This window comes from Ranitomeya imitator, chromosome 6 (assembly GCF_032444005.1).
Source record: "Ranitomeya imitator isolate aRanImi1 chromosome 6, aRanImi1.pri, whole genome shotgun sequence".
Taxonomy (NCBI): Eukaryota; Metazoa; Chordata; class Amphibia; order Anura; family Dendrobatidae; genus Ranitomeya; species Ranitomeya imitator.
The window spans coordinates 300,060,035-300,075,034 of NC_091287.1; the positions used below are offsets into that span (position 1 = coordinate 300,060,035).

Below are 15,000 nucleotides of genomic sequence, written 5' to 3' on the forward strand. Positions count from 1 at the left end.
CCCATGACCCTCGCCTCTCAACTGGGCCAAAAGAGAGTACTGGTTGTTCACTAGACCCATACTACAAGGGGAACTTTGCATCTCTCCTTCCTGAGGTAGAGAGGATTACTAAAATGGTGCAATACCAGAAGGACATTGTGGAAAATATGTTGAAAAAATTCCCATCAGACAACGCTAGTGGCGGGGAGCAAGCTTCCTTGCCCAATCAAGGAGGAGAGGTGAAGGAGATACCCACCAGGTACAGCACAGGCAGGGGTACACTGTGAAAGGTCCGGGCCAATATCATGACACCTTCCCAGCATCCAGGCCCTGATGACCGGGTATTTTTGACAAGGAGGGAAAAGTTTTTAAAGATAGTCAAGCATTGCCTGGCCGATAATACCAACACACTCCCCAATTCCTCTGTGAACTTCAGCTATTGGGTCTTAAATAGTGATGAACGAATAGTGAAATATTCAGATTCAGGAAAATTGGCACGAATAATTTCTAATATCCGCGTATTCGTACCGAAAAATGAATCCAATGCTAGTCAATGGGAAAGCCCAATATTTTTCTGCTGGAACAACAACAAACAGGTCTGGGGGCATAAGAAAAAAGCTGAAATGGATGGAAAGAGCTAAAACTAAATGTGAACAGTAGGGTTGAGCGACTTTTACTTTTATAGGATCGGGTCGGGTTTCACGAAACCCGACTTTTTCAAAAGTCGGGTCGAGTGAAATCGGCCGATCCTATAAAAAAGTCGGGGTCGGGGTCGGCCGAAACTCGAAACCCAATGCAGTGCATTGGGTTTCCAATGGTTCCCAGGGTCTGAAGGAGAGGAAACTCTCCTTCAGGCCCTGCGATCCATATTTAAGTGTAAAATAAAGAATTAAAATAAAAAATATTGCTATACTCACCCTCGGACGCGCCCTGGTACTAACCGGGAACCTTCCTTCCTTCGAATCAGTGCTTGCAGGACCTTGCGGTGACGTCGCGGCTTGTGATTGGTCGCGCGACCGCCCATGTGACTGCTCGCGCGACCAATCACAAGCCGCAAGGTCCTGCAAGCGCTGATTCTTAGGAAGGAAGGCTGCCGGAAAGAAGCAGGGCGCGTCCGAGGGTGAGTATATTCCTGCAGGTTGTGGACAGGAGGCATCAGCTCCTCCTTCCTGTACAGCAGATTGTGAAGGATGTAGCACAAGGTAAGGGCCCAGTGGTTTCACCGTCAGACACAGATTTTGTACCCAGGCGTGTCGTCCACCTACTGGAGTGCTGCGTATATGAGCAGTATATGGCGTATGCTAACAGAGGTATTATGTCGAATTTCCCTTTATAAACAGATGTGTGGGTAAGATTTTCGAACTAGCAGCATATACATTGAGAGCATGTTTCATTATTCATATTATTATTCTGTGTAAAACCTGAAGAATTGTGTGGAGCATATTAATGTATTCATGTTCTAAAATGTCCAAGTGCAGACCCAAAAATCAACATCAGGCTACCAGATACACACTCAAGGAAACCGTGAGAAGGCCAACACAATTCCAAAAAAATACAATAATAGAATATATAGAGATTGAGAGTAGAAATTTGACCTTTGCACAGTGTACAAAGGTTTTAAAAAATTACCCCAAGGGGTCTATATAATGCATGCTGAAAGAGGCTGTGATGGGGACCTCACAATACATTTATCAGTTATAGCCAGAGGTAGAGCTAGGGAGTACAAGTTTAACCATTGTGCAAAGTTTTCCAAAAATTACCCAAGGGGGCGCTATCAGACCAGCTGAAAGACACTGAGATGGGGACATCAGAATACACTTTGCACTTATTACAAGAGGTATATAAAAAAAATCAAAATTTTCTATTGGTTTAATACAGACCAGGGCAAAGTGTGGCCCGTGGATCACATCTCGGACCGAGACAGCCAAAAGCTGGAAAACACAGGTCAATGGGCGGCACTGCCCACTCACTGTCTCCGTCTGCGCTGAGTCTGACTTCTTTGGTGGAGGAGGGGCCTCCGGCCACTTCCTCCACCAATCAGTGTGTGAAACAGCTGATGCCATGATGTCATTTCAAATGCCAAATTACTCATTGAGTAACGAATTCCCCGAATAGCGTACTATTTGTGCGAGTAGCGAATAGTGCCGAATGTATTCACTCATCACTAGTCTCAAAGTTAGACTCCTGGCATGAACTGTACTTCTATGCCTTGGAGGTGTTGTGCTGCCCTGCCGCTAGCATCTTGTGTGAGCGAGTTTTTAGTGCCTTGAGGGTGTGTGTGGGGGGGGGGGGGGCTCATGAGAGGCAGGCGCTTTTGCCTGTCAACAGAAAATGCTGACAGGCTCACTCTGATAAAAATGAACAAAGTCTGTATGAGCCCTGACTTTTTCACACCACCAGATGACATCAGCACATAAAGTGTTTTTAATCTTCAATATTTGACTTTCTTAATATTTGAATGAGGTACTACAGTTGGTGCCTTCAAGGGTGTATTGATGACGATGCTTGTAATTTTTTGCAGGCTTTGTACTGTGTTTTTATGAGTCTAGTAGTACCAAAAATTAACTTTGTTCACAATATAATAATAATCTTTATTTTTATATAGCGCTAAGATATTCCGCAGCGCTTTACAGTTTTGCACACATTATCATCGCTGTCCCCGACGGGCTCACAATCTAAATTCCCTATCAGTATGTCTTTGGAATGTGGGAGGAAACCGGAGAACCCGGAGGAAACCCACACAAACACGGAGAGAACAAACTTTGCAGATGTTGTCCTTGGTGGGGTTTGAACCCAGGACTCCAGCGCTGCAAGGCTGTAGTGCTAACCACTGCGCCACCGTGCTGCCCACAATATTTGAATGAGGCACTACAGTTGCCTTCAAAGGTGTATAAATGTATTTGTAATTTTTGGCAAGCTTTGCACTGTGTTCAGAGCTTTTATGAGTGTAGGAGTACCACAACTACACTTTGTTCACAATATTTGAATGATGCACTACAGTTGGAGCCTTCATGGGTGTATGGATGACCCTGTGTGTAATTTTTGGAAGGCTTTGCACTGTGTGCAGAACTTTTATGAGTGTAGGAGTACCACAACTACACTTTGTTCACAATATTTGAATGAAGCACTACAGTTTTTTAAACATTTTTTTTTCCTGTAAGCTGCAATTTCTCTACAATTTTGAATGTTTTATTATCAGCTTTAAAGTGGAGTAAAAGTGTGAAACCATTGTTCTCAACAGCAATCTTGAAGTCAGAGATGCTTCCAGGAGTCTTCCCCATGCTGTTCTCCTTCCATTTAACACTTTTTCCATCCATTTCAACATTTTTACTGCCCCATAGACCTCCTTGTAGGGTCTGCCGAAAAAATGTTCTGATTTCCCATTGACTCCAATTTTTCTTGTTACTTGAAATTAGCATACAAGCATTAGGAATTGCTCAGTTTGAGTAATGAGCATCCAAGCATTTTAATGCTCGCTCATCCCTAAGGACCAAATCAAATCCCATATTTGCTTTAAAAGGAGTTTGTGTGAATATTTTTGGCTACCAAGTCACTGACATCGTTGTGTACTAGACTTAAAAACATGTGACAACAAAACCTATATGGAGTATCAACTTCATTCCTAAATGAAAATTAACTAACAAATATGCAGTGGGCAGTTCAAAACCTGGCAAGTGCTCTTGCTCTACAGTATTCAAAGAGAACCTGTCACATAGTACATGCAGTCCGATTTGTGAACAACATTGTATTTAGAAGGAGAAGCTGGGCAGAATGATTTATAGGTTTAGTAGAAAACATTCAGTGTAACTTTTATTTTATTCATTAAAATCCCTGGTGTTTCTATGCATGAGTCCAGTGTTTGATCCGACTAGTGATTGACAGCTATCTCAGCAGGCATAGTCATACTTGGGAAACTGTCAATCACTGAATAGGACCACCCACTGGACTCATATGCAAGCAAACACCAAGTTTTACTGAAACTTTTTCCACAAAAATGTATATTAAACTGATAAGCTCAACCTGCTCTATAACCTGCTGCCTTCAGTTCAGATACAATTTTTAACATGACAGCTTCCCTTTAAATATTACCCTTTTGGGTTTGGGAAGACTTAAGGGAAATGAGTATTATTAAGTGAAAATATCAATCCACCAAAAAAATCTACAATTTTATCTGTAAGGAGATGGACATACTGCCCACATTCCCTCTTGAAGACATGAGTATTGTTATGATGTATATTGTTGTAGTGTGTATTGGGACATTCGTTTGTAGTGACAGTGGTGTATTCTACCCGACAATAGGGGAATTTAGATAGCAAGTGAAGAGGCTAAAGGCCCCTTCACATTTAGCGACGCTGCAGCGATACCGACAACGATCCGGATCGCTGCAGCGTCGCTGTTTGGTCGCTGGAGAGCTGTCACACAGACCGCTCTCCAGCGACCAACGATGCCGGTAACCAGGGTAAACATCGGGTAACTAAGCGCAGGGCCGCGCTTAGTAACCCGATGTTTACCCTGGTTACCATGCTAAAAGTAAAAAAAAACAAACACTAGATACTTACCTACAGCCGTCTGTCCTCCAGCGCTGTGCTCTGCTTCTCTGCTCTCCTCTTGTACTGTCTGGGAGCCGGAAAGCAGAGCGGTGACGTCACCGCTCTGCTTTCCGGCTCACAGACAGTACAGGAGGAGAGCAGAGCACAGCGCTGGAGGACAGACGGCCCTGCGCTTAGTTACCCGATGTTTACCCTGGTTACCAGTGAAGACATCGCTGGATCGGTGTCACACACGCCGATCCAGCGATGTCTCCAGGGAGTCCAGCGACGAAATAAAGTTCTGGACTTTCCTCAGCGACCAACGATCTCCCAGCAGGGGCCTGATCGTTGGTCGCTGTCACACATAACGATTTCATTAACGATATCGTTGCTACGTCACAAATAGCAACGATATCGTTAACAATATCGTTATGTGTGAAGGTACCTTAAGTTGAAGGGACAGAGACAGCTTTATGTCAGGATGGCAGATAGGGCCCAGCATGCAAGCGAAGCAGACCTAAGGTCTGAGTAATCAGCAGAGTCTGGTGACGTGTGTATGCCTGACGTGAGTGGAGACTGAGACAGTGGATAGAGATTCGGAGTAGAGGACGAAAAGTGACCAAAGGACAGAGTGATGCACCGCAGATGGGTCCTGGGACGGGACGCCAAGCAATATGGCTCGAGTCTACAAATCAGAGAACAGGGATTGTGAGATGTAGAGAATGCTCTGGGTGAGAGTTCCAAGGCATAAGCAAGCAGAGAAGCTAATTATTGGACATAGTGGCAAACTAGTTCCCCAAAGAGGAAAAGAGGACACAGAACAGCAGGTTGAAGTATAGGACTCTCACTTACTGAACTGTAGCACTATGCTGGGTGGTGGTGAAGACAGAGGAACTTGATGGAGAAATAAATAAGCTTGGAAGAAGTAGCGAGATAGTGCATGAAGATGCTCCATATTCTAAAGGAAACGTTCGTGAAGTTATGCACCAGCTATCTATTGTACATATTTTCCACCAAGCTAATGTTAAATAAAAGACTTTATTTTTGAGTGGTGGTTTCCCTCATTTAACTGTTTAACATCCGGCCTTGGTCAGCCGAAGTCACCAGCATCATGCAGCCTGCAAATGCATGGCGCCCCCATAGAGGAAGCCCACACAACCAGCAAGGACCCCATCTTCATGCATGCTGGGGCATAAGAGGTGAGTACCTTGCCCATGGCTACCACTCTGCGCCACGCAACATATCAGTGCAAGACAGATAAAGGGCCCCTGTGCAAAAACAGTATATAGGTTCCTTACAGTAGTTCAATTTATGATTACAGCTTTTGAGGTGGAATGGGCCCCCCTTACCTCTCGGGTCCCTGTGCTGCACCAAGGATATGTCCACCCCCGCAGTATATCCTACTGGCACAACTGTAGCTCAAATGTAGATCATATTTCTTCTAGTAGATTAAGCTTTAAATTTTCTTCCCGGCATCTTTAATATTTCTGTTTTTTACTTGACAAGTTAATTTTTCTTGTTTCTTTGGTTGTTAGGAAAATAATAACCATACTATGGACACTTTCTAAAACACAAAGTTTAACTTCAACTTTATAAAACAAAAACAAAAACAAACACGACTGCCTCCATAACATGCAATTTTCGAAAGGTGGCGTCACAGACTCTAAAATAGAAATTGATCCAAAACCTTCATACCTGTGACACTGGATACTCTTGATACATCTTGAGAATGAGAGTAGCGGTTGCGATTCTGGTTCTTGCGTTTGCTTGTTGCAGATCTAGCTGTCCTCATGTGAACCTCGCTGGCTTTAAAAAAAGCAACCATGAAAGGCTGCTTGTCATATGGACCATCCCTGCCAACCAAACCTGCGGCTTTTGTGTTTACATTTTGACCTTGAATCAAATGACAGAAATTATTAATGTCTATTAGTAAAATATTGTATATGTAAATATGCATGTATGCATGGAAATATCCATGCGAGAAGTCGGTTTCCATATAACCAAGATAAAAAATAAGTGAAATGCATATTTTCCAGCAAAGGTATAGGGGAGGTAAAAGGAGTTATTAAATATGACAAGCAAAATTAAAGTATGAAATCCATTTTTAGGAATACTTTTGCTATAAGTGCATTAAACATGTCCTGCATGAACATATTAGTAAATTAGAATTTCACCTTTAAATTAACACTAGTAAAATCAATAAATGCAAGAGTCTATAACTTTTGTGAATGTCTGTTGATATTTCTCTTGGTATGTATGTAGTATCCATCTTCCCCCAGTCACCTAATAGAGGTCAAGAGAATGACGTTATTTATTTGGGAAAAGAAAAGAACAGATCCATTTTCTAATTACACCAAATGTTTTCCACTATAGCCCTTAAATTGTTAGGAATGGTCTGGGTATTTGCAACGGGACCTGCACTAAGAAAGTGCAACTCTGTCAATGAAAACCCCTTTAAAGGGAATCTGTCACCAGGATTTGGCTACTTAATCTGAGCAAAAGCATAATGTAGAAACAGAGACCCTGATTCCAGGGATATTAGCCTTCTTTCTGTAGTTTTGATAAAATCACTGTTTAACCCCTTTCTGACCTCGGACGGGATAGTACTTCCGAGGTCAGATCCCCTGCTTTGATGCAGGGCTCCGCGGTGAGCCCGCATCAAAGCCGGGACATGTCAGCTGTTTTGAACAGCTGACATGTGCCCGTAATAGGCGCGGGCAGAATCGCGATCTGCCCGCACCTATTAACTAGTTAAATGCCGCTGTCAAACGCAGACAGCGGCATTTAACTACCGCTTCCGGCCGGGCGGCTGGAAATGACGTCATCGCCGACCCCCGTCACATGATTGGGGGTCGGCGATGTGTCAGGATGGTAACCATAGAGGTCCTAGAGACCTCTATGGTTACTGATCACCGGTGGCTGTGAGCGCCACCCTGTGGTCGGCGCTCACAGCACACCTCCATTTCTGCTACATAGCAGCGATCAGCAGATCGCTGCTATGTAGCAGAGGCGATCGAGTTGTGCCTGCTTTTAGCCTCCCATGGAGGCTATTGAAGCATGGCAAAAGTTAAAAAAAAAAGTTAAAAAAAATGTGAAAAAAATAAAAAAAATATAAAAGTTTAAATCACCCCCCTTTCGCCCCAATCAAAATCAATAAAAAATAAATCAAATCTACACATATTTGGTATCGCCGCGCTCAGAATCGCCCGATCTATCAATTAAAAAAAAGCATTAACCTGATCGCTAAACGGCGTAGCGAGAAAAAAATTTGAAACGCCAGAATTACGTTTTTTAGGTCGCCGCAACATTGCATTAAAATGCAATAACGGGCGATCAAAAGAACGTATCTGCACCAAAATGCTATCATTAAAAACGTCATCTCGGCACGCAAAAAATAAGCCCTCAACCGACCCCAGATCACGAAAAATGGAGACGCTATGAGTATCGGAAAATGGCGCAATTTTTTTTTCTTTTTAGCAAAGTTTGGAATTTTTTTTCCCACTTAGATAAAAAATAACCTAGTCATGTTAGGTGTCTATGAACCCGTATTGACCTGGAGAATCATAATGGCAGGTTAGTTTTAGCATTTAGTGAACCTAGCAAAAAAGCCAAACAAAAAACAAGTGTGGGATTGCACTTTTTTTGCAATTTCACCGCACTTGGAATTTTTTCCCGTTTTCTAGTACACGACATGCTAAAACCAATGATGTCGTTCAAAAGTACAACTCGTCCCGCAAAAAATAAGCTCTCACATGGCCAAATTGACGGAAAAATAAAAAAGTTATGGCTCTGGGAAGGAGGGGAGTGAAAAACGAACACGGAAAAATGAAAAATCTCAAGGTCATGAAGGGGTTAATCAGCAAGGGATTGTTACCACTGATTTGTAACTTCCTGCATATGCACAGTGTACACAAAAAGCTGTCAATCAGTGGTAGTTATAACTTCACAATGAAACCCATAATTTAATTTCTAGGGTACAAAAAACTGAATCAGATATATAAACCACAAGAGTAAGCTGCAGTACAAAGTGTCAATTAAAAGTAGATTTTATTTAAAGGGACTCTGTCACCTGAATTTGGCGGGACTGGTTTTGGGTCATATGGGCGGAGTTTTCGGGTGTTTGATTCACCCTTTCCTTACCCGCTGGCTGCATGCTGGCTGCAATATTGGATTGAAGTTCATTCTCTGTCCTCCATAGTACATGCCTGCGCAAAGCAATCTTGCCTTGTGCAGGCGTGTACTATGGAGGACAGAGAATGAACTTCAATCCAATATTGCAGCCAGCATGCAGCCAGCGGGTAAGGAAAGGGTGAATCAAACACCCGAAAACTCCGCCCATATGACCCAAAACCAGTCCCGCCAAATTCAGGTGACAGTTTCCCTTTAAACATGATTAAAATGCAGAGCATTAAAGTATCCAAGGTAACTGCATTCCAAGCCGGGAAAGCCACCACACAAAATACGAACCAATTGCAAAAGTGCTTGCACAATGCAATATGCTTAGAGCCACATGAAGGACTCTGAGACTATGAGAAATAAGATTCTCTGGTCTGATGAGATGAAGATAGAACTTTTTGGTGATAATTCTAAGCGGCATGTGAAGAGAAAACCAGGCACTGCTTATCACCTGCCCAATACAATCCCAACAGTGAAACATGGTGGTGGCAGCATCATGCTATGGGGGTGTTTTTCAGATGCAGGGACAGGATGACTGGTTGTCATTGAAGGAAACATGAATGCAGCCAAGTACAGAGATATTCTGGATGAAAACCTCTTCCAGAGTGCTCTGGACCTCAAACTTGGCCAAAAGTTCACCTTCCAACAAGACAATGACCCTAAGCACACAGCTAAAATAACAGGAGTGGCTTCAGAACAACTCTGTGACCATTCTTGACTGGCCCAGCCAGAGACCTGATCTAAGCCCCTCTAGCACAGTGAGTGCTCATATACCACATATGGGGTATTGCCATGTTCATTAGAAATTGTGGGACAAATCTTGTTGCCATTTTTAGCCACTAATTGTGTGAAAACATAAAATCTTTGGCTAAAACAAAGTTTTTGTGGTAAAAATGTAGTTATTTTGTCCTCACTGCCCAATGGTATAAAATTCTGTGACACACCCATGGTGTCAATATGATCACTGCACCGCTAGATGAATTCATTGAGAGGTGTAGTTTGTAAAATGGGGTCACTTATGGGGGGTTCTGCTTTTTTGGCACCTCATGGAGTCTCCAAGTGGGTTATGGCACCTGCAAACCATAACAGTACAATCTTTCGCTCCTTCCCTTCTGAGCTCTGCCATGCGCCCAAACAGTGGTTTACACCCACATATGGGGTATCAGAGTACTCAGAACAAGTTGCACAATAACTTTTGGGGTCCACTTTCTTCTGTTGCCTTTGGGAAAATAAAAAATTGGGGGCTAAAATATCATTTTTGTGAAAAAATATGTTTTATTTTTACAGCTCCACGTTGTAAACTTCTGTGAAGCACTTGGGGATTTAAAGTGCTCACCACACATCTAGATAAGTTCCTTGGTGGATCCTAATTCCAAAATGGTGTCACTTGTGGGGGGTTTCCACTGTTTAGGCACATCAGGGGCTCTCCAAACACAACATGGCATCCGATCTCAATTCCAGCCAATTTTGCATTGAAAAGTCAAATGGCGCTCCTTCCTTCCGAGCTCTGCCATGCGCCCAAACAGTAGTTTACCTGCACATATTGGGAATCAATGTACTCAGGACAAATTGCACAACAACGTTTGGGGTCCAATATCTCCTGTTACCATTGGGAAAATAAAAAAAATTGTTCTGAATTAAAATTTTGGGAAATGTTCCTTTTTTTTTTTTAAACATTCAAAAAATTCCTGTGAAGCACCTGAAGGGTTAATAAACTTCTTGAATGTGGTTTTGAGCACCTCGAGGGGTGCAGTTTTTAGAACGGTGTTAGTTTGGGGTATTTTCTATCATATAGATCCCTCAAAGTGACTTCAAATGTAGGTAGTCCCTAAAAAAAAATGGTGTTGTAAAAAAACACTTTGTTTTCAGAATTGTGCTCATATAAGGTAGACATGTGGGAAATGTTACTTATTTACTATTTTGTGTGACATACTGTATTTCTCTGTTTTAAGGGCATAAAAATAAAAAATTTAAAAATTGCAAAATTTTCCAAATTTTCAGCAAATTTCTGTTTTTTACACAAATAAACGCAAGTTATATTGAATAAATTCTACTAATGTGAAGTACCATATGTCATGAAAAAAACAAACTCAGAATCGCCAAGATCCGTTGAAGCGTTCCAGAGTTATTACCTCATAAAGGGACAGTGGTCAGAATTGTAAAAATTGGCTTGGTCATTAACATGCAAACCACCCTCGGGGGTAAAAGGGTTAATGAGAAAAAATGAACTTTTTTGAATTTACCAAATGGCTGCAATGAACAAAGAGCGAAAAATTTAAAGGGGGTCTGAATACTTTCCGTACCCAGATACAGCTACCACATATGTTAGAAATTAGCTTCATGTTTTCAGCATAACAGTAATTGTTTTACAATTTTTACTTGTACAACTATTTTAGGTTGTACACCTGCCAGGAAAAAAATCCAGACCATATCATACGCTTCAATTACTTGAATATTGATCAGTTCTTGTATAATTCTGCCTGGTTTTCGATCCTGAGAGACCTGCCAAATCTGAAGGAAAGGAAACATTGTTTTTAATAGTTTTTGTCATTTCTAGGAAACTCTTTCATACCTTTAACACGAGCCGTGTCTCTACAATTTTTAACGTAGATTGATTGTGTAGTGTTCTTTTTCTCTGTTAAATATTTTGCAAGGTGCTTTCTTGACTACTTTTACAGATATTTGACATTAAAAATATATAGGCTTAAAGGGATTGCAGAGAACGGATTATAGCTCCTGCAGCAGCTAAATGTACAGTATACAGGTCCTTCTCAAAAAATTAGCATATAGTGTTAAATTTCATTATTTACCATAATGTAATGATTACAATTAAACTTTCATATATTATAGATTCATTATCCACCAACTGAAATTTGTCAGGTCTTTTATTGTTTTAATACTGATGATTTTGGCATACAACTCCTGATAACCCAAAAAACCTGTCTCAATAAATTAGCATATTTCACCCATCCAATCAAATAAAAGTGTTTTTTAATAACAAACAAAAAAAAACAACAAATAATAATGTTCAGTTATGCACTCAATACTTGGTCGGGAATCCTTTGGCAGAAATAACTGCTTCAATGCGGCATGGCATGGAGGCAATCAGCCTGTGACACTGCTGAGATGTTATGGAGGCCCAGGATGCTTCAATAGCGGCCTTAAGCTCATCCAGAGTGTTGGGTCTTGCGTCTCTCAACTTTCTCTTCACAATATCCCACAGATTCTCTATGGGGTTCAGGTCAGGAGAGTTGGCAGGCCAATTGAGCACAGTAATACCATGGTCAGTAAACCATTTACCAGTGGTTTTGGCACTGTGAGCAGGTGCCAGGTCGTGCTGAAAAATGAAATCTTCATCTCCATAAAGCATTTCAGCCGATGGAAGCATGAAGTGCTCCAAAATCTCCTGATAGCTAGCTGTATTGACCCTGCCCTTGATGAAACACAGTGGACCAACACCAGCAGCTGACATGGCACCCCACACCATCACTGACTGTGGGTACTTGACACTGGACTTCAGGCATTTTGGCATTTCCTTCTCCCCAGTCTTCCTCCAGACTCTGGCACCTTGATTTCCGAATGACATGCAAAATTTGCTTTCATCAGAAAAAAGTACTTGGGACCACTTAGCAACAGTCCAGTGCTGCTTCTCTGTAGCTCAAAAGTGGCTTTACCTGGGGAATGCGGCACCTGTAGCCCATTTCCTGCACACGCCTGTGCACGGTGGCTCTGGATGTTTCCACACCAGACTCAGTCCACTGCTTCCTCAGGTTCCCCAAGGTCTGGAATCGGTCCTTCTCCACAATCTTCCTCAGGGTCCGGTCTCCTCTTCTCGTTGTACAGCGTTTTCTGCCACATTGTTTCCTTCCAACAGACTTACCATTGAGGTGCCTTGATACAGCACTCTGGGAACAGCCTATTTGTTGAGAAATTTCTTTCTGGGTCTTACCCTCTTGCTTGAGGGTGTCAATGATGGCCTTCTTGACATCTGTCAGGTCGCTAGTCTTACCCATGATGGGGGTTTTGAGTAATGAACCAGGCAGGGAGTTTATAAAAGCCTCAGGTATCTTTTGCATGTGTTTAGAGTTAATTAGTTGATTCAGAAGATTAGGGTAATAGGTCGTTTAGAGAACCTTTTCTTGATATGCTAATTTATTGAGACAGGTTTTTTGGGTTATCAGGAGTTGTATGCCAAAATCATCAGTATTAAAACAATAAAAGACCTGACAAATTTCAGTTGGTGGATAATGAATCTATAATATATGAAAGTTTAATTGTAATCATTACATTATGGTAAATAATGAAATTTAACACTATATGCTAATTTTTTGAGAAGGACCTGTATGGTGTATAGTCAGTACAAGACAGTTATTTAATGGGCTTCTCAGAGGCTGCAGCTCAGCTCCCATTTACTTAAATGTGAACAGAGCTGAAGCACCCGAAAGCAGCCACTCACTACACAATGTTAGGAACAGTGTTTTTCCGATGCTATACATTGTGTCAGGTGTAGAACCCACACTGCTCGGGGATTGTTGCCCTATATTAAAGATAGAACAACTTCTCTAAGTCAAATGATGTCCTCAATGTCTCCAGTTGTATTTTACACACACTAGCTTTCCAGCAAGGTTGTCTTGTCGTCTTGCTTTTATAATTTAGAGCTATTTATCATTAACAATCCACAATTAACACCATTTTAGATTAACTAGGTTTTCCAGCCTGAACATAAGTTTTTGTGGTCACTGTATGTGACTGCAATTTGACTAATTCTACCAGAATACAAAATGAACACTGTCCCTAAATTTCCACCACGAGACTGTAAGTATGCAGTTTGCATAGTTGCGGAACATGTCAACTTATAACGCCTCCTGCTTTTCTTAACATTCTGTTGAAAAAGCAGATGAGAAGCTAGTTGGCAAGTATGCAAATCACATACTTCGGCTTACGTGACCGCCCACTTGAGCTGAAAATAAAGCGGAATCCTAACAGTGTGCATATTGCACTCTGATGGGATTTGGCAATCTGAAGTCACATACAGTAATTGCAGAAATTTATGGTAAGCCCCAAAACCTCTTTATTATAGACTAGATTGTGGCCCGATTCTAACGCATCGGGTATTCTAGAATATGCATGTCCCCGTAGTATATGGACAACGATGATTCCAGAATTCGCGGCAGACTGTGCCCGTCGCTGATTGGTTGAGGCAACCTTTATGACATCATCGTCGTCATGGCAACCATTATGACATCTACGTCGATACTGTGCCCGTTGCTGATTGGTCGAGGCCTGGCGGCCTCGACCAATCAGAGACGCGGGATTTCTACGTCGATACTGTGCCCGTCGCTGATTGGTCGAGGCCTGGCGGCCTCGACCAATCAGGGACGTGGGATTTCCAGGACAGACAGACAGACAGAAAGACAGACAGACAGACAGACAGATGGAAAAACCCTTAGACAATTATATATATAGATTTCTCTCTCCTGATACAAGTAAGGCAAATCTAAGACATGTAGCCATAAATTACCGTCTCTGGTTTCCACTCCAAGCTGTAGTCCAAGATTGTGTCGTGGATTCATTACCCATAAGTTGCTGGTTGCTGTAATATCAAACTCCAGCCATCCTTCTTCAGAAGCCCACACTGTCTGAGTATCCAGGAGAAAAATATCAGTCTCCCTAAACAGAACAAAAAAGAAATCAGAGTTTAAATATTCATGCATGTACAGGTCCTTCTCAAAAAATTAGCATATAGTGTTAAATTTCATTATTTACCATAATGTAATGATTACAATTAAACTTTCATATATTATAGATTCATTATCCACCAACTGAAATTTGTCAGGTCTTTTATTGTTTTAATACTGATGATTTTGGCATACAACTCCTGATAACCCAAAAAACCTGTCTCAATAAATTAGCATATCAAGAAACGGTTCTCTAAACGACCTATTACCCTAATCTTCTGAATCAACTAATTAACTCTAAACACATGCAAAAGATACCTGAGGCTTTTATAAACTCCCTGCCTGGTTCATTACTCAAAACCCCCATCATGGGTAAGACTAGCGACCTGACAGATGTCAAGAAGGCCATCATTGACACCCTCAAGCAAGAGGGTAAGACCCAGAAAGAAATTTCTCAACAAATAGGCTGTTCCCAGAGTGCTGTATCAAGGCACCTCAATGGTAAGTCTGTTGGAAGGAAACAATGTGGCAGAAAACGCTGTACAACGAGAAGAGGAGACCGAACCCTGAGGAAGATTGTGGAGAAGGACCGATTCCAGACCTTGGGGAACCTGAGGAAGCAGTGGACTGAGTCTGGT

At 41.8% G+C, this 15,000-nt stretch overlaps 1 protein-coding gene across 1 annotated transcript in view; it reads right to left on the reverse strand.

Annotated features, from left to right (window-relative positions):
* Positions 1-15,000, reverse strand: part of BMP6 (bone morphogenetic protein 6) — a 349,627-nt gene that overhangs the window by 49,645 nt on the left and 284,982 nt on the right. The window contains exons 3-4 of the mRNA XM_069730684.1: positions 14,206-14,354; positions 6,204-6,401 (exon numbers count right to left, since the gene is read on the reverse strand). Coding sequence (XP_069586785.1) covers positions 6,204-6,401; positions 14,206-14,354 — 347 coding nt within the window. The remainder of the gene's footprint in view (positions 1-6,203; positions 6,402-14,205; positions 14,355-15,000) is intronic.